A 19,310-nucleotide genomic window follows, 5' to 3' on the forward strand; every position below is an offset into this window, starting at 1 on the left:
GTTGAATTTATATTTTCTCGTAGTATCCATTTTCCTACTCATTTTTGGAGATAAATTAAACTCAGTGAAAGTAAAGAAAACGAAGTTATTTTAAATAAGTACAAATCTCCATCATGCTCTGGCACCATGCAAAATTCAAGAATTTGCCCTTGCAAGTTCAGGTTCCTTGACCATAAAGTCCTTAGTGTTGAGGGGAATTGAAACCAAGTACTCAGGCACAAAGTGAGAATTCAGAAGTATTTCCTAGGTGTGTTGTTTTCATCTCAGATTAGTATGCTTTTCTTGTTTTTGATAAGATAGATTTCATCTCTATTCATAACCAATAAATAAAGTTGCATGTTACTTGGGAAAAATGGATAACTCCTAATGAAAAAATAAATAGATCAGCCTAATAGTGTTTTTAGTGGCATAATAAAGACATTTCTCTTTGTTCCTAGATGTCCTCAAATGCTAGTGAAGTTAAACGTATTCCAGTAAGTATAGCTTTTTAACTTGTACATAGATCATTATAAAATTGTTTTATGTAATGATCTGCATGAAATATCATGGGGAAAACGTAGTACCTTAGTATTTTTAACAGTCACATTTGATGGCACTATGACCAGAAATTAAGGGTCTTAATGATAATTCAGACTTTGATGCATTGAACTTTTGCTCTTTTCTTTAGCCAATTGTTTTAGGCAGTTGATAATTAATACTTCTCTAACCACAAGCTCCTACATAGATTCTTTCCCTTGCTTGTGATATTTTTCTCTCCCTGATTTTTTTCTGGCCTAGAAAACTCAGTTTAACCATCGGTAGAGTTTTATGTACTGCAAAGTGCTGAAGAAAGAGCTTCCTGGGTTTGCAAACATTCATTCCCCAAACAATCCCGAATTTGTTCTCTCCAGATTGTCTACAGGACAGTGTTATATGGTTTCTTTGAAAGGGAAAATGCAAGCGTTTAACACAGCATTCTTACAATAAGGGGTCTGATCTCGAGACGGGTCTGCTTTCAAATGGAAGAAAAGCACTTATGCCTTCTCAAGATAGTATTGCTCAGTTTTGTAACATTTAATGTTCATTTTGCTAAATACCGTCACATTAATTGTTTGAGATGTTCAATGTCTGCTGACTTAATAAGCATTTTATAAAATTGTTACTTTAAAATCTGCTCTCCTGTTTTCTCCTGTTTCACCTCCCTCATCACCCCAATACTTTCTGGTAAGAAACTCTGTCTCTTTCCTGTAAGCAAAAATGAATTGTTCTTCACAATTCAATTTGGAATCTCTGCCGACTACTAATGTTTATTTTCGTAATTTGCTTGGATGAAAAGAGTATTTTAGTGTGTGAAAGCTTAGGGCACATCTACAGCCCATTAAAAGTAGGCCTGCAAAAGTTTTAATCTTTAGAATATAATGACTCAACTGTTAACTCTTACTGTGGTAACCATAAGGAAATTCAGGTTTTTAACTAAGTGTCCCACTGTTATTTTAAAGATTGTATTTAACTCACCTGCTAATCACTAGGTACATTGTAATCTCCTTTGATGTTTTTGGTGAAAGAGGTTGAGAAACAAGTTTTAAATGCCTTTTACATATTCCATTAGTCCTAGAATACTTTCACAGCTTATCTCTGAGTGTGCCTAAAATATTTCGGCTGATGCTCTACGTTGAAATAAACCCATTATGAACAAAGAAAGATAAATTCTGTCTTTTTAAATTTAGGACTCTTTTGCTGTTGTTCTATTTCAGAGTTAGATTTGGCAGAGTACTGATTAGCTGCCTTCACTTTGTCCTTATGGAAATTGTAAGTTCTTCAGCAGCAAACTCTCTTCTGAATTACTGTACCCCGATGACAATGCTGTTCTTCACTTTTTTACGTAGGAGGGAGAGAAGTGGGAAGATGGCCCTTGCAAGGTGTGTGAGTGCCGAGGGACTCAGGTAACTTGCTACAAGCCCTCTTGTCCACCATGTCCAGTGGGCACACTGGCCTTAGAGGTGAAGGGACGGTGCTGTCCAGACTGCACATCAGGTGAGTCCATGTCTCCTCTGTTTCTACTGAGATAGTTTTACTGCCAAAAAGCTCAGAGATTCTCTTCCCCAACCCTTTGCTTCTTTTTTGTTTAGTTAACCAATGGGTTTGTGTGTTTCTCCATAATTTTTCTAACAAATGATGCTAATTAATCTTTGTCCATGTAATTACCAAACTCAACAGATTATGAGCATGTGACCTTGGGCAAGTCATTGACCCTCTTTAAGCCTCAATTTTCTTGTTGATAAAATATGCCTTATGTATCTTGCAAAATTATTGTGAAAATCAAACAACATGTTTGAAGACTTGTAAAGGTAAATCTGTCTTCTGTTGTTCAAAATATAAAAATAATTTCTCAAAGTTTATTATGGGTGTTCTTTGTTCTTAAGGTGAGCTATTAAACAGGTGGTTCCTTTTGGAGTTCTCAAATGGGTTTTTAAAGTTTACAGACTCATTAATTGTTTCCAAAAGATAATTTTGTCTACTTGTTCTGCAATTTTGCTTTCAAGTCACCTGGGGTTGAATTAGTTCCACTTAATAATTGTTGGCAGGCACTGGAGTTGCTCTGGTTGAGTAGTAATTTGCCTATAAGCTTAGTCTCTTTTGGAGAAGTGGCATTTTCTTCCATTCATATTTCATAATTAATTGTTTTCATTCACAGGCCATAATTTTCATATTGGCAGTTGCTCTTGTTGCACTCAACTTATTTTGGCTAATTGCAGTGTTTTTCTGGAGAGTTTATCAAGGAAAAAGCAAAGCCACTTTATGGCTTAATTATGTTACCTTCACCAAAGGGCTCTCTGGGCTTTCCAAAACAAACATTTAGCATATTATTATGCACTATATATACCGAAAATCAGGTCCTTGACAACTTCAAAACCTGAAAAAAGAAGTCCCTTGCTGATAATTACCACTAAATTCAGTGATAACCCTAATTACTGAAAATGAGATTTGAAATTTTGGAGAAAAAGAAGAAAATGAGCTGCATTTTTCTTAGATAAAAATAACTATTTTTAAACATTGTAGGTTTTATGTCTGAACTGTTTGTACATGTCGAAGCTTAAGAAGAACATCGGAGGTATCATAAATTATTGAATCTGTTTAAATCATACATTATGGAAGTAGTCATTCCTGTTTCTTGAAGTATTCCAGCGGGTAGAGGCTGTTCTTCTAGTATCTTCATGTTGAAACTATGGGAGACAGTGATGAATTTCAGACAAGGAAAACTTCCTTGCAATCTCGCATTGAAATGCTTTTTTTTTTTTTTTCTTTTTTTTTTTTTCTTGCTATTTAGGAGGCTTTTTCATATCTAAGTCCCACAGTTTTCTGTTCTTCATGTTCTATGTAATGCTGCATACCTTGTAGATGCTTTTCTGAAGGATGTAAGAGAAATAATAGATGGAGTTCACTGAGTTCTCCCCTTCTTTGTGCTTGATTTCAGTTCATTGCCATCCAGATTGTTTGACATGCTCTCACTCTCCAGACCACTGTGACCTCTGCCAAGATCCCACCAAGTTACTGCAGAATGGACGGTGTGTGCACAGCTGTGGGCTGGGATTTTACCAAGCTGGCAGTCTCTGTTTAGGTATGGCTCTGAGTGGACAACCCAGAGGTGGTGGTGTGTGGGAGGCAGACTCATCAAAGATTGTGATTCTTAAACTGAGACTCAATATTGTCAAGGAGGGGGTCATGCATGCAGCATGTTTTTGAGATGCACAATGTCTAAAAACCTCTAGAAGGTAGTAATGTCATCTATAGGTTACTTGCCCTCTCTACCTGCAGGTCTCTTTTTCTGCCATTTTATAGGTATTTTGGTGCTTATTGGAAGACAGGTGATGTAGAGGTTGTTAGGTAGTCATAGTTGAGTTTTTTTTATTTTTGAAGACTTTCAGGGATAGTAATATCATCAGGATACCTGGGCTCATTTCTTAAAGTACTTAATCCAGGATAGAAACTTAGAATTGACATAGACCTTCAAGATCATTTACTACAGCTTTCTAATTTTGCAAATGGGGAACTTGTGGGTCAGAGAAATTAACCAACTTGCTCTTATCAAACAGATAGTAATAGAGCTTATCTCTTATGGGCTACCAGAGGATCCAGAATGGGTTTATGTGCATTTCTGGATGCTACTTCTGAGAAGGAGACCTTACTTGGGAGAGTTGACTTGGTTGATGTCAGATGTCAGATCTGTTACGATTCCCTTATTTCTGACTTGTGATGTTAATTATCCATTTAAGAGTGTGTAATTATGCCAGGTGTGGTGGCGCATGCCTGTAGTCCCAGCTACTTGGGATGCTGAGGCAGGAGAATCTCTTGAACCCAGAAAGTGGAGGTTGCAGTGAGCCAAGATTGCACCACTGCACTCCAGCCTGGGCAACAGAGTGAGACTCCGTCTCAAAAGAAAAGAAAAAAAAAAAAGTGTGTAGGTTTATACCTGATTGTGAATATTTAACCTCTCTCTGCTTCCATATTCTTTTTATTATTATTATTATTATTATTATTTGAGATGGAGTCTCACTCTGTCACCCAGGCTGGAGTGCAGTGGCATGATCTCAGCTCACGGCAACCTCCACCTCCCGGGTTCCAGTGATTCTCCCTGCCTCAGCCTCCTGAGTAGCTGGGATTACAGGCATCTGCCACCACACCCGGCTAATTTTTGTATTTTTAGTATAGACAGGATTTCGCCATCTTGGCCAGGCTGGTCTCAAACTCCTGGATTCAAGTGATCCACCCACCTATGTCTCCCAAAGTGCTGGGATTACAGGTGTGAGCCACTGCACCTGGTATCTTCCACATTCTTATCTATAAAGTGAGGGTAATTCCAGTACCTTCCTCAGAGGGTGGTTATAAGGACCAGGTGTTTTAATACATGTTAAGTGCCTAGACTGATGTCTAGGATACAGCCAAGGATTAATAAGAGTTAGCTGCTTTTATTATTTTTGTAATTATTCACTCCTCCATACTTTCTTTCCTAATTCATATAATCTTCAACCTTTTTGAAAGTTACTTATATCTCTTTCATACAGTATTGGTGGAAAGGGGGCAAGAGATCTTGCTAAAAGGTTGAGTGACAAAGATATCGGGGGCTACTGGATAAGAGGAAAAGAACACAGACTCCTCAGCCAAACTGCCTGGTTTCAAATGCCAGCATGTGACCATGAGCAAGTTGTTTAATCTCTCTGAGTCTGTTCCTACTCTGTAAAGTTGGGATTAACAATATCTACCTCCCAGGGTTGTTGTGAGAATTAAATGAATTCATATATGTAAAGCACTCAAACAGTGGCTGACATGAACTGTGTGCTATACAGATGATGGCTGTTAAAATTATTTGTCTGCATTTTCTGTTTGGGACCTGGAGCCTCAACATTGGGCTGTGTAAGCACTGGCATGGGGGTGGTGTCTTTCAGCTAATCAAATGATCCCTTTCTCTTTCTTCAACATTATCTGGAATCAGCCTGCCAGCCCCAGTGCTCCACGTGTACCAGTGGGCTGGAGTGCTCATCCTGCCAGCCTCCCTTGCTGATGCGACACGGGCAGTGTGTATCTACCTGTGGGGACGGCTTCTACCAAGATCACCATTCCTGTGCAGGTAATCTCTGGCTGGGTCACAGCTGGGCCAACTCCCAAGACAGCTCCCCAACCCTGACCCCACCAAGTGATCTGGGGCCACCAGGAGCTGTAAGCACTTTTTCCAATATGAGAAGAAACTCTGAACAAGACTTCTGATGGGATGAGGAGAACAGTGTATTAGAGGAATGATACATGTTGAGATGTTGTTTTAATAATCTTATTAGGTTATTAGGTTCTTATCAATATGATTTAGTGGACTTATATGCCTACTTTTGTTTTATATTTTTAACTGAGATCTAGTTGAAATTCTTAATATCATAATAGTCTCTTGAGGTAGGAGTAGTCATAATATAACTTAATTTGTTTATACTTGGCCATTTTTTCAATAGAGATTATAATTATAAGTTTAAAGAGTAAATGTATAAGTAATTTTTTAAATGCAGAAATGGAAGATGGGGGTTGTATTAGTCTGTTTTCACATTGCCATGTAGAACTACCTGAGACTGGATAATTTGTGAAGAAAAGAGGTTTCATTGACTCACAGTTCTGCATGACTGGAGAGGCCTCCGGAAACTTACAATCATGGCAGAAGGCAAAGGGGAAACAAGACACGTCTTACACGGTGTCAGGAGAGAGAGAGAGAGAGAATGAAGAGGGAAGTGCCACTTTTAAACCATGAGATCTCATGAGAACTCACTCACTATCACGAGAACAGCATAGGGGAAACCGTCCCCATGATCCAATTACCTCCCACCAGGTCCCTCCCTCAGCACATGGGGATTACAATTTGACATAAGATTTGAGTCAGGATACAGAGCCAAACCATATCAGGGTTAATGGTGAGAACAAAGACAAGGGGCAGAGATATGAGTTTGTCTTCAGGAGAACAGATAATTAGATGTGCCCAGAAACTAAGGCAGGGTGTGTGGTGGCAAGGAAATCTGAAAAGGCAGATGGACCAGGGGAAGGTCTTGGATGTCATGCAAGGGAGCTGTGATAACTACTGTCTGCAGCTAAACATAAGGGTGGATCAGTGATGAGAATCAGAAGGTGGGCCAATTTGAGGGGCAGCTGATATACTCCTCTCTTTCACACCCTTGGTTAGATTTTCAGGAAAATCATTTGCAGGTAAATGATTGAGGTTAAAAAGGCTACGTTCATGGTATTAATCAGATGTGCAGGCTAAATGAGTACTCGGGCCATGTGCAGGTCCTATGTGGAGGAGGCTGACAGTCCTCTCCATTCCAGTTCATGGTCAGAAGCGGAACTCATGGGGTTGTGGAAACCATGTTGAAAGGAAACACTAATTCTGTTTATGCCACAGTGATATGAGTGTAGCAGGGCCTGTTTTGTGATCAGTCATGTTGTAGAGTATGGAAGGCAGAATAGCTTCTGAGTTTGACTTGGAGGCTCTTTGATGTCTATAAGAATATCTCCTACATGTCTATATCCTCAGCATCAAGGGCTACACAGAGTTCTCAGTATTGTTGAACAAGTGTATGATGAATGAATGAATGAGAATACTACCACTTGGTGGTCCTTCAAAGACCAGTGTTTCAATAGAAGTCTCAGCCATAAAAGAGAAAAGAACCCTAAGTGTTTATAGCTTATCATGTTCTGTTTACCTGTTACTTTAACACAGGTTAAAAGTGGGCACATGCAAATACCTTTATAAGTGTCTAATGGTTGGGCAATTTAGGTAAACTGCTGAAATTTTAATTTGATGAAATTACTGAATGCCTTTACTCCTTTCTTTTATCCCATCAAAGAGATCTCCTGCTAGCACTCGTGACGGATTTGCCTTTAAAAGGGAATTAATTTCCCCTAGATTTTACTCCTTCCTCTGTGCCACCTCCATCCCCTGAAATACGCACATACCACATACATATGACTTTTTTTGGGGGGAAGGCATTTTCCTTTCTTCCAGGCCCATTGTTTTAATTGGTGATGCTAATGCTAGTTTAGGGCATTTTGAAATGGGTAGTATTTCATTTGATTACTGGTTTATGTAGCTCACTGCTTCACATTCCATCCACATATCCACACACAAATGCCTCTAGTAGAAAGTTGCTGGGAAAATTTGTTCATGCTCCCTCCAAGGAATTAAACCAATTTGCTTTAGTTCAGGCTGGTTGCATTTTTATGCATAAAATAAGGAGAAAAAAAAACCAGAGCAAAAGGAGAGAGAGAGGATCTTAAAAATTAAAGCTAAAGTTGTGATCAATTTTCATATACTGTCTTGGCACTAAGATCATCTTTCTAGATAAGATTTCTCAGCTTTGGAATTTTTTGCAATATTCATGCTTGTACCACTTTTGGTGACTTTTCACCACTGACCTTGGAAGTCAGTCACTCAGCTGCTGCTCTTCCAATACGTGCTAAACTTTCCAAAAAGAAGCCTGCCGTTTTACGGTAACAGCAGGTTTTTCTGGATTGATTCCTTTTGACAGGGTCATTTATGTGATGATTGGGAAGTTGCCACTTTATTGGCTCATCAAAACCCAAAGAAACTGGGTGCTGTGCTGAGGAAACTAATTACCAGAAATCATCTGATTAATATTCATGTTCACTATGTTGAATAAAGGGCAGAGTGGAAAAAAAGTAGCAGATAAACATGGCTCTTCAACAAAAGAGTACAAGCAGGTAAACCAGAGGGAGTAAAGGAAAACACTTAGTCCTGCCTGAGAATCGTACCCATAAGGACCCTTATCATTTTCTCTTTTCCCTTGAGTTTAGGGGTATATGTACAAGCACACACATGCATATAAACACGTGTGCATATATTAATACTATTGTTGCATATTTTGCATGATTAAACTGAATAATATTGGCCATACGATGCACTCCATACCAGTCCCTGCTTCATTTCCCCTGCCTTCACAACTCCAGAGTTTGATGCTTTGACCACTACACACTAAGGCTTAGCACTAGCCAGTTTTTATACGAACCTAAACCGGAGACAGATGTAGGTTGCCTTTTTTCACAGCAGGTAGGGCCATAGAGTGATCACCCTGTTAGTACCCAAAGCTCACATTTTAGTTCTGGCACTCAGACTTCTGCTTTAACCTCTATGTGTCCTTTACCAACAGCTGGATCTGATTAACACCCCCTCTTGCCCATCCTACCCCACTCTTCTTGACTCTGTAGTCCTAGCACTGGGCTTGTACTTTGATTCCTGCTGCTTGCCCTGCTCTGACCCATTTCCAGGAATTAATAGCCCACCGCTTAATTACCTGGAGACTGATGGGCAGGCTTTATCCAGGTATGGATGCTCCTTGCTCCCCCTCCCCACCTTCCCCACCACAATACTTGACCTGGCACTCTTCCTGCCTGGCTCTTTGGCATCACTTGCCTTGGATTTACTCTATTCCCTCTACCAGGACAGTGGTTCCATTGACTCATCTTAAAAACTCAGGTATTTAATCTAAACTGGATCCAGGTGGAACTCTCCAGGTCCTGAGAACATTCTTCCTTGTTTGTCTTGCCCCTCTTTTCAATCAGTCTCTGTTCCACTCTGGTGGGACCACTGAACTGTGCACACAAATCTTAGATATGAGAGTCCATAAGAATTTTACCAACAACACGCACCATGTAAGATTACGTGAAAATGAGCAACTCATAACGTTGTAAGCTTTGAAAAGAGAAAGAGTAGGATTTAGACAATTTTTATATGTATATCAATGTTTTGTTTGTCTATTTAAAACTTATTTTATTCACAAAAGCCTGAGGATAGAGCCATGTGTACCTCAGGGCAAATGCTGCCTTCATTCTGCAGGTGCAGATGTCATGGGGAGCCTGGCCCAGTGTTTAAAAGCTTGGACCTGGAAGCTAAACCACCTGGTTTCTTTTTTTCTTTCTTTCTTTCCTTTTTTTTTTTTTTTTTTTGAGAGGGAGTCTCGCTCTTTCATCCAGGCTGGAGTACAGTGGCACAATCTCAGCTCACTGCAACCTCCGCCTCCCAGGTTCAAGCGATTCTCCTGCCTCCTGAGTAGCTGGGATTACAGGTGCTCACCACCATGCCTGGCTAATTTTTGTATTTTAGTAGAAACGGGGTTTCACCATATTGGCCAGGCTGGTCTCGAACTCCTGACCTCAAGTGATCTGCCTGCCTTGGCCTCCAAAAGTGCTGGGATTACTGGTGTGAACCACCACGCCCGGCCTCTTTTTTGTTTGTTTGAATTGGCTTATGATTTCTATTATTTATTACCCTTTTTTTTTTAAGACAGAGTTTTGCTCTTGTCACGATCTTGGCTCAGTGCAATCTCTGCCTCCTGGATTCAAGCGATTCTCCTGCCTCAGCCTTCCAAGTACCTGGGATTGCAGACATGTGCCACCATGCCCGGCTAATTTTGTATTTTTAGTAGAGATAGGGTTTCACCATGTTGGCCAGGCTGGTCCCAAACTCCTGACCTCAGGTGATCCGCCTGCCTTGGCCTCCCAAAGTGCTGGGATTATAGGCTTGAACTGCCGCACCCGGCCGAAACCACCTGGTTTCTAATCTTGCCTCTGTCACTTACCTATTCTTTAACTCCAAGCTTCAATTGCCTTCTGGGTAAAACAGGAACGTAATATCTGCCACATTGTACTGCCATGAAGATTGAATGAGTAAATTCACATACTCCATTTAGGGCAGCAGTCCCCAACCCTTTTGGCACGAGGGACTGGTTTCGTGGAAGACAACTTTTCCATGGACCGGGGAGCTGGGGGTGGCTTCGGGATGAAACTGTTCCAGCTCAGATCATCAGTCATTAGTTAGATTCTCATAAGCAGCTGCAACTTAGATCCCTCACATAGGCAATTAACAACAGGGTTCACATTCGCTCCTATGAGGCAGAGCTTGGTGACAATGCTTGCTCACCCGCTGCTTGCCTCCTGTTGTGTGGCCCAGTTCCTCACAGGCCACAGACTGAAACTGATCTGTGCTGGGGGGTTGGGAACCCCTGGTTTAGAAGATGGTTCCTGGTGTCTAGAAAGCCTTTCATATAAGTTTAGAGACTTGGGTTCTGCTTTCCATTGTCCTTCTTCCTTGTTCCTTTTATCTCATTTCCCTTTTCATTCTTTTTTGACCATTGTTCTAGGTCCTGAGTACATGAAGCATGTAAAGTAAATAAGATTCACTCTTTGCCTATAGTGAGCTCACAGTCCAGGCAGGTTAGTTGCTGCTCGTGGAGATGTAAAATAAAACAAAACAAACAAAAACAAAAAACCAAAGCCTTTGAAGTTTATTCTATATCGGAGTGCTGTATGTTCTCAGATTTTGAGATGTAGAGAAGCAAGCAACTGAACATTTTACAGGATTATAAGGGATAGGATTATTTTGAATGGCAACTCTACCACTTGCTGCAAGAGGGCTCTGGCAAGCCATTTAACCTCTCTGAGCTTCAATTTTTTCAACTGCAAAATGGGGATGATATTATCTACTTTAAACCATTATTATGAAGGTTAGAAAAGCTGTTTGAAATGTATAAATACATTATGCCTGGCCTTAGTATGTGGACAATAAAAGGCAGCTATTGATATTATTGAAACCATTCCTTTATTTTTCAACCTATAGAGATAAAAAAACAAATAGCTTACATTAAGCAAGAAGAGTGTTCTGCCATTAATGTCTCATCTAAAATAAAATCTGCTTTTATGTGTTATGGAGAAGTAAATATATAGAGAACGGTATACTGTATTCTTTACAATAAATTAAAATCCCTTTTTCTTTAAAAAGGAAAGACAATTTTCTTTAAGTGCTCAGATTAAATAATGAGAATCTATGATTATTTATTTCTTAGCCAATATTGTGACATATTTAGAGGAAAAGTTTATAATAAAGAAACCTATAACATTTACATCTAGGATGTTGACCTAGTTGACATTTAAAAGCTATGGCCTGAGCAGAGGACCTTCTCAAGTTAATTATTTTTTGGAACTATGGTTGACTGGAGCAGCCAGTCATTTGCAGAAATGAAGCACTGACCCTGCACAGCCAGGTCCAAAGCAGTGGAGGTTTAATGGGTCTTGGTGTTGTGTTCCAACACATGACTTATCCCAGCCTAGCTGTGTACTGGGTGGACCTCTTGACAATGGCACCTATGAAACTACTGTTCTGAAAGCCAGGAGCCCTCCTCGCAAGACAGGGGCCCTCCTTGCTCTGTTGGGATGGTCATTGCCAAGGTGGTGTCACCTCCATAGCCCTTGCAACATATCCCAGGATTGGAGGATCAGTCTTAGTTTCATTGCCGGGTCACATACTCAGTTTAGGGGCCCTGCATGTTTCTACCACTGCCTTCACTCATTTTGTTCTACTCTTTACATCCTATGCATTGTTCAGAACTTCTTTGGCATTCTACAGCAATTATGGTCTCTTACTAAATTGCTGACTTTCTCGTAAAGGTGACTTATTTCTTCAAGTGGTACCTCCTGTCTCTCCCATTCTGTTCATGCATAAATATTGGTGGAGCCTCTTCTGTGTACCAGGCCCTGTCCCAGACACCAGAGATACAGAGTGAAGCAGGTAGACAACTTCCCTCTAGTTAAGGAACTTAACTTCCTCAATGGGAGGAGAGTGCCTCTAAACAAATAAACAAGATAATTTTAAATACTTAGATAGTATCGTTACATGAAATTATTGTTATCGGTGCTATAAAGATACTTTACAAGGGAATATGATAGGAAATGATCAGTCATTGGGCAGGGACATGTCGTATACTTCTGAATTTCACATGGTGCTAAGTATATCTATGGCCCTTTGGAATAGTTTTTGATAGAAAAAATGTGAGAGACCATTGCATGGAGAGGAATGAACAGAAATGTACAGGCATGACTAAACTTTGGCTTACATATGACCTATCTTCCAGTTGGCTTCTACTAGTTGCTCCTTGTCCTCAATTTCTGACTAGTTGTGGCCTCAGGAAAATTACAGACTCTCTATTTTTCTCACTCCTCTTTTTCTTCTCTTTTCCTCATGTTTAACATAGTTGTGTGCTTTATCAGAGTTGGGAAGGTAACTCTTAAAATAAACTGTCTTCAAAACTTGGGTCGTGTCCATGGAGTATTTCAGGCCATTCAGAAGGGAAGACAATAGGATTGCCTTCTTAGAATGTAAGTTGTTTTTGAGTAAGCAAGACCCAGTGAGGCAGGTGACAACAGTGTTCCAAGGCCCCTCTCCCTTTGGATATTATATTCATGTACAGAATAAACGGAGAGAAGAGGGAAAACAGCTGGTGGTGTTGTGTCTGGGACCTGAGCTTTGGCAGGAAGCTGGCTGTGTTTGGCATTCGTCTTTGCCACTTCTAGACCTTTGCTGTGTATGCCAGAAGACAAATGACAGAACAAAAGTATCACATACCAGCAGAGAAAGCCTGCCACAGATGCCACAGAGGTTATCTTTCAGACAGATCCCATTCTTCCTGACAAATCTGAACCCCAAACTATTTCAGCTATGGATTACAAACTAGTGACAAGTCTTCCGGCTTTCTGCCCAGTTTGGAAGGCTCTCAGTTATTTTAGCGAGACTGTATGGCATACATTCTTTCTCTTCTCCATTCCCCACCCAAGCGCTGTCCCTGTTCTGCCCTCTCCTGCTTCTATGCTGCCCACAGAGCTAACAGCACCTCCCTGTTAGTGCTGCTGAGATCTGAGCAGCTGTGTTAGTACAGCCAGGAGGTCTGAGAACTCCCCCCATCAAAAGGTTGTTTTGGTTGGCGGTCCCGCCTTTGGCTCTTCAATTTCAGAAGACATCACTGGAGTAGACAATAGGCATTTAATTAACAGGGGCCACTGGGTGTAGGATTTGGGAGGGAACACAGGGAGTCCTAGCAGCTGTGGGTTTTCAGTGGTCACAGAGGATGAGTAGAAGCTGAGAAGCTGGTGGTCGTGAAAACCCTTGGATTATACCTGTGTTATCGATTCAGGAATATAGGTAGAGGGGCAGGAGATAGAAGAGATAACTTTACGAGATACTGCTGATGAGCTGAATGTCTGGCTTTGTCCTCTGACTTGTGAACCAATGAAAAGTCCATGTGGACCTGCCAAAGCCTTCATTGGCTGGGATGTAATTTCCTTTGGTTCAAGTTCTGTGTCTACCAAAGACCCTGCTAAAAATTCAAATATGTTACCCCAGACAGGTAAATCACAGCTGTATCACAATCATGCTTAATAGGTTAACAAGCTATTTACCTAGCATGTACCTTACGGAAAAGGACTACAGCTTTCCTCCCTCCACCATTAGGAAAATTACTAAAATTCCCCCCAAGTACCAAATGAATTTATGTTTATTCCAAAAAGTAATAAAAGTCAATAAAATACAAAGTATAATAAAAAGTCAGCTAAAATTCCTAACTCAAACTCCCCCAAATCACTACTGTTAGTATTTTGGTGTATGTCTTCCAAATTTATAAAGATATCTTTCTGTGTGTCTATATGCATACACTTTTTTTTTTCAAAACTAAAATTGTACTCTATTTACAGTTTTATTGCTTGCTTTCTTTATGTTATTACTTATCCTTCTACAACATCTTTTTAAAGCTGTTGTATAATTTTCCATCTCTGGCTATGCAATCATTCATTTAGCCAATCCTCTGTGGTTTGATATTTGTTCCTAATTTTTTAAATTATATGTAACCATGATGCAAACATTTTTAGTAGAAATTGTGGTAAATATTTTTGAATCAATTTTTAGACATGTGACTGCTGAGTCCAAAGGTTTATGTATGGTTTTTAAACTCTTTGACGCGGATTAACATATTACACTCTTTTAAGAAAGTTACACTGATTTGTACTCCTACCAGAAATGTGTAAGGTTGCCTACTTGCCAGCACTCCAGTCAACACTAGGTATCACAAGCCTTCTTAAATTGTCAATTTAATTGATGTAAAATGAAATCTTGTTGAATTTTTTCTTTTACGTGTTTTTGGGGTTCTTATGAAGCATATGGAGTTAATCATGCTCGTCAGTTGATGGCCCATTTTCACCATTGGTCTGGGCCAAGCTATTCTCTTGCTTATTTGTCTGCCTATCCATCTGCCTGTCTGTTCCTTTTGTTATCATGCCCTATTCCCATTCCCCTTCTTCCCAGCTCCCCTTTTAAATAACTACACTAATGTGATTTAGTGTGTACTTTTTGTATGCCTATGCTTTTATTGTTTTGTATGCCTGGGTAGATATTTCCTTCGTTTTTTGTTTGTTTTGCTTTGTTTTGTTTTTGAGATGGAGTCTCACTCTGTCACCCAGGCTGGAGTACAGTGGCGTGATCTTGGCTCACTATAACCTCCACTTCCCAGGTTCTAACGATTCTCTTGTCTCAGCCTTCTGAGTAGCTGGGACTACAGGCGTGTGCCACCACACCTGGCTAATTTGATTTTTGTGTATTTTTAGTAGAGACAGGATTTCACCATGTTGGCCAGGCTGGTCTTGAACTCCTGACCTCGAGTGATCCGCCCGCGTTGGCCTCCCAAACTGCTGGGATTACAGACACGAGCCACCACATTCGACCAGATATTTCCTTCTTTCTTGACTTTTTTTTTTTTCTCACTAAGCACTGTTTCTAGGATGTATACATGTTATTAGGTGGTGCAAAAGTAATTGCAGTTTAAAAATATAATGTGCATGTCTCATCCAGTGCATCTAGTTGCTGCTCTCCTGTTTGGTTTGCGTATCTCCCGCTTTTGACGATGCCGAAGATTTTTTTTTACGTGTTCGTACTTTTTTCTATTATGAAGTTCCTCAAGTACTTATGAGTTTTCAGAATATGTGGAGACCAGACACATTGTAAAGCCTTCAATTGGCAAAGGAAGGCAGTAGTGGGCAGAGGCCCGATCTGGGAAGGGACAGAATATTCGAGTAAAAGGATCAAAAATTGTGATGGCTCAGATCTCTTTGGAACTTCTTTTAAATTAGCCTGGAGTTTCAGCATCTCAGGCAACCAGCCTTGGCGTCTTGTGGGGCTGTGATTGGGGAAGGGGAAGGAGTCTTTCAGGCATCAGGGCCTCACTAAGGTATTTCCAGTCACTTTCAAAGAGCTTTTGCAGTTGTTTTGTAGAGTTTGCAAGGAAAGAGCTTCTAAGTGTGAAGCACCTGGGAGAGGCTGGAGCTCCTTCATATAGCTGCTGGCCGAATCCCTGCAGGCTGTAATTCTTCCCTTCCCTTCCCTTCCTTTCTAAGTGAGCCAACCTTTCCTGTAGTCTTTTCCATCCTTCCCCCTTCTGTCTTGTGTTGACCTTTAATTTTCTCTCTTTAAAATTACTTTGCTTTTGACAGCAGTTGAGACAAAATGCAGATCCCCCCATGCCATTCATATGATCACACAAAACATTCTTTGCTTTTCCAAACTTGTCATCTCTCCATGTCCTTGTGAATTAGGTACAACAAATATTATTATTTCCGCTTTACAGATTAGAAAACCAAGGAACAGTGAAGTTGAGTTCAAGACAGAAACAATTTGTCATCCAGCAAGAGCTTCTTATTGAAAATTTACCCTCCTGATAATACTTCAAACCTTGGCGAGTACTACCTAGTCATTGTGAGATCAGAATGAAAGCTGGCAGTTGCCACAAACTGGATAAGAAACAGAATGAAGGAATTTGATTTGCGTATATCACACCTGCCTGTGCCTGAAGTTTGGGCTTTTTCTGTGCAGTTGTGAGGAAAAACATCTTGGCAGTTTGAAAATCTGAACTGCAGCCTCACTGATGAATCTCAGAGGAACTACAGATCAATTGTGCTAATTCTCTGGAAACTTACTCCAGACGGTCACAGAAAAGAGCACACGGGTGTCTGTATCCACTGCTCTGGGTCTGGGAAGGCTTTGTGGAAAATAAGGTGATTATAGGAAGTGCTTTTAATGTTTCCCTGGAAAAGGGCTGCATTTTATTGTTAGAGAGGTATAGCTTAAAAATTTTTTTAAAGCAATCTTCTATTTCAAAAGTATCAGATACTAAAAGAGGTGTGCTATTTTTAGAGTAGGGTTTCAGTAAAGAATTGCAAAAAGAAAAGTAATTTGCTCCTTTTCATTTTTGGAATGAATTGCTGAAGAAGCCCACACATGTCTGGTTATGCTCCAGAAAAGTCAGGGACCTTACCAAATAAATTATCTGCTGCCTGTGAGATAAAAAGATAGCTTTCTCTTATTCACCCTCTTTTAAAATTTATTGCCACAATGTTCACAATATGTAATTCAAACCCTGTGTGATCTGAAATGTATCACTAAGAGAAATTATGGTGAAAAGTCAGGGAGTGACCTCTTATTTTTTATAATAACCCAAATATAATAAAAGCCACATGTAAGAGATAATCTGTGGTAGCATATGTTCAGTGTTAGAAATTAGAAATCAATTGCAAACACAGTGGGATTTTCGCTAAATCAGTAGATGATAGCTGTTCTTGCCACACAGGGGAAAATGGGTAACTATATGAGAAGATGGGTATGTTAATTTGTTCCTCTCTCTCTCTCTATATATATATACACACTAATCCTCTTTATATATATATTTTAAGGTATACAACATGATATTATAAGGTGTGTATATATATTTAAGGTATATAGCATATTATAAGGTGTATATATATAGCCTTATAAAATATAAGGTGTATTAAACATAAATATATATTATTAAATATATATAAGGTACATATTTAAGGTATACAATGTGATATTATACAGTGTATATATACACACACTTTTTATAATGATGTATATATAAATATATATACACACACCTTATAATATCACATTGTATACCTTAAATATATACCTTATATATAAATATATGTATAAATTATATATACACCTTATAATATCGTGTTGTATACCTTAAATATACACCATACAATTTATTTTAAAGAAACCACAGTGGAAGTATATCATTATAAGAAATGACAGCTCAGCATATTCCTGTGTTGAAATAAAAATTCCTTCTGCTGTTGTGTCTGGCCATGGAACATGTCTTTTACGTAATATGTAAAAAAACAGTAGGACCACTGTCGTGTTCGGTACTCTATATAGATGCAGCATCAGTATTTATCATCATAAGCAGATTTAGACTTCAGCATTTATTAAGTACATATTACGGCTTCAAGTTTCTCTTAAGTTATATCTTAAGACTATGACCTTGTGGTGAGTTGCTTCCATGTAGAAGGTAACTAAAAGGATGAATCCCCCATAACCAATTTTAAAAATCTGCTGTACATTCATTTAGCCTACACTTAATGAGTACTGACTAGGTGCCAGGCATCAGTCTGGATACTGGGGGTTTACGATGACTAAAACGTGGTCCCCATTTGGGAGGGTATTGAATTCCATTGAAGATTGAATTCCATTGAGATTGATTCATAACTGAGTAAGTTAGTACAGTAGGATAAATATAGTAAGAGAGGCATATGCAACACATTGCAGGAACATAGAGAAAGGTTATTAGACAAGTTTAGCGAAGCTTCGCAGAAGTAGTGACAACTTAGGAAATATAAATGGGAAATTAAATATAAACAGGATTTTAGGAGCTAAGGAAGGAGCTGGAGACACTGTGGGCTGGGCAAATCCTGTGTGGGGCATCCAAAACTCACAGGTGGGCACATGGCACACGTAGGGTGCTCTGCTTCGTAGAATTGGTGTGCGTGGGGAGATAGCGGAAGATGGAGCTGGAAAGTTAAGGAGAGCTCAGTTTGTGGGGGGCCTGAATGCCATCCCTAAGTCTGTTGATTAAGGCCATCCTGCTCATTCTTGGGTCTCTGTCCAGATTGGTAACACCAAGGGTATAGTAAAAATATCTAACAAGCAGTATGGCACAGATGCACATCAGAGAGAAGGAGGGGGACCCCCAGACCTTCTCCTGTGTCAGACCTTTTGTTTGTGGAGCATGATGTCGGGTGGAGATTCCGGGGATGAAGCTCAGGGTGACAGCCATTTATCAACCAGTTTGAAAGTATTTTACTGTTTTAACAACCAGTATAACTGCATGTCTGTGCTGCTCTTCAACCAGTCGCTGAAGAGAGCTAGGGAGCTATGCTTTCATTTCTTATCTCCTCTGCACCTCTGGACAAAGATGATTTCATCCTCTGCAGATGTCTTGAGTTACTTTCTTTTCTCCCCACTGCCAGAATGAACTCCCTAAAAAGCAGAAGTGATCATTCCACTGCCCTGATTAAAACTTTCCATGGCACAAAGTCCAAGGTCCGTACCCTAGCCCATCTGAACTTGGAAGTCTGACCCCTGTTGTCTTTTTAGCCTCACTTTCCATCCATCATTTCCTTGGCACTTATGCCCAGTGCAGTTGGTGCAATGTCACCAGTGCACCTAGGCAACAGAATGTTCTAAGTGTTCCTGCAGCAGACCTCAGATAAAGTGGCTTACCTGTGGCCAGCTGGGAACATGCCTTACCCGCATCCTTGTGTGCTTCTATTGGATGTTGATGTATCAACTTGGCATAACTTTTTAGAAATGAGAGCAGATTTTCTGTTTGTTTGTTTTGGTAATGACTTTAGATCAGCTCCAGAGTGAGTGAGGCAAAGGCATGAACAGTCATTGACTCTTCAGATGATGACTACAGTCTGTAATGAAAGGGTGGTAGAATACCTGAATGCCAGGCAGATTTCATGTGTGTTAAGGGTAGAATTTGTTACTGAGACTTTGCATCCACATCTTTAACTATAATTTAGTACCAAGTAAATTATAACTAAAACTTAACCTAAGCTTAAGGATAAGTTTATCCTTAGACTTATCCTGCATATGGACAGTATTCTCA

At 39.9% G+C, this 19,310-nt stretch overlaps 1 protein-coding gene across 1 annotated transcript in view; it reads left to right on the plus strand.

The window, feature by feature from the left end:
* FRAS1 (Fraser extracellular matrix complex subunit 1) overlaps window positions 1-19,310 on the plus strand; it is a 452,220-nt gene that overhangs the window by 198,964 nt on the left and 233,946 nt on the right. Inside the window, exons 11-14 of the mRNA XM_011966222.1 lie at window positions 438-473; window positions 1,866-2,013; window positions 3,455-3,598; window positions 5,471-5,605. Of these exons, the coding sequence (XP_011821612.1) occupies window positions 438-473; window positions 1,866-2,013; window positions 3,455-3,598; window positions 5,471-5,605 (463 nt within the window). The remainder of the gene's footprint in view (window positions 1-437; window positions 474-1,865; window positions 2,014-3,454; window positions 3,599-5,470; window positions 5,606-19,310) is intronic.

The sequence above is a fragment of the Mandrillus leucophaeus genome, unplaced genomic scaffold (assembly GCF_000951045.1).
Source record: "Mandrillus leucophaeus isolate KB7577 unplaced genomic scaffold, Mleu.le_1.0 Scaffold75, whole genome shotgun sequence".
In the NCBI taxonomy this organism is placed as follows: Eukaryota; Metazoa; Chordata; class Mammalia; order Primates; family Cercopithecidae; genus Mandrillus; species Mandrillus leucophaeus.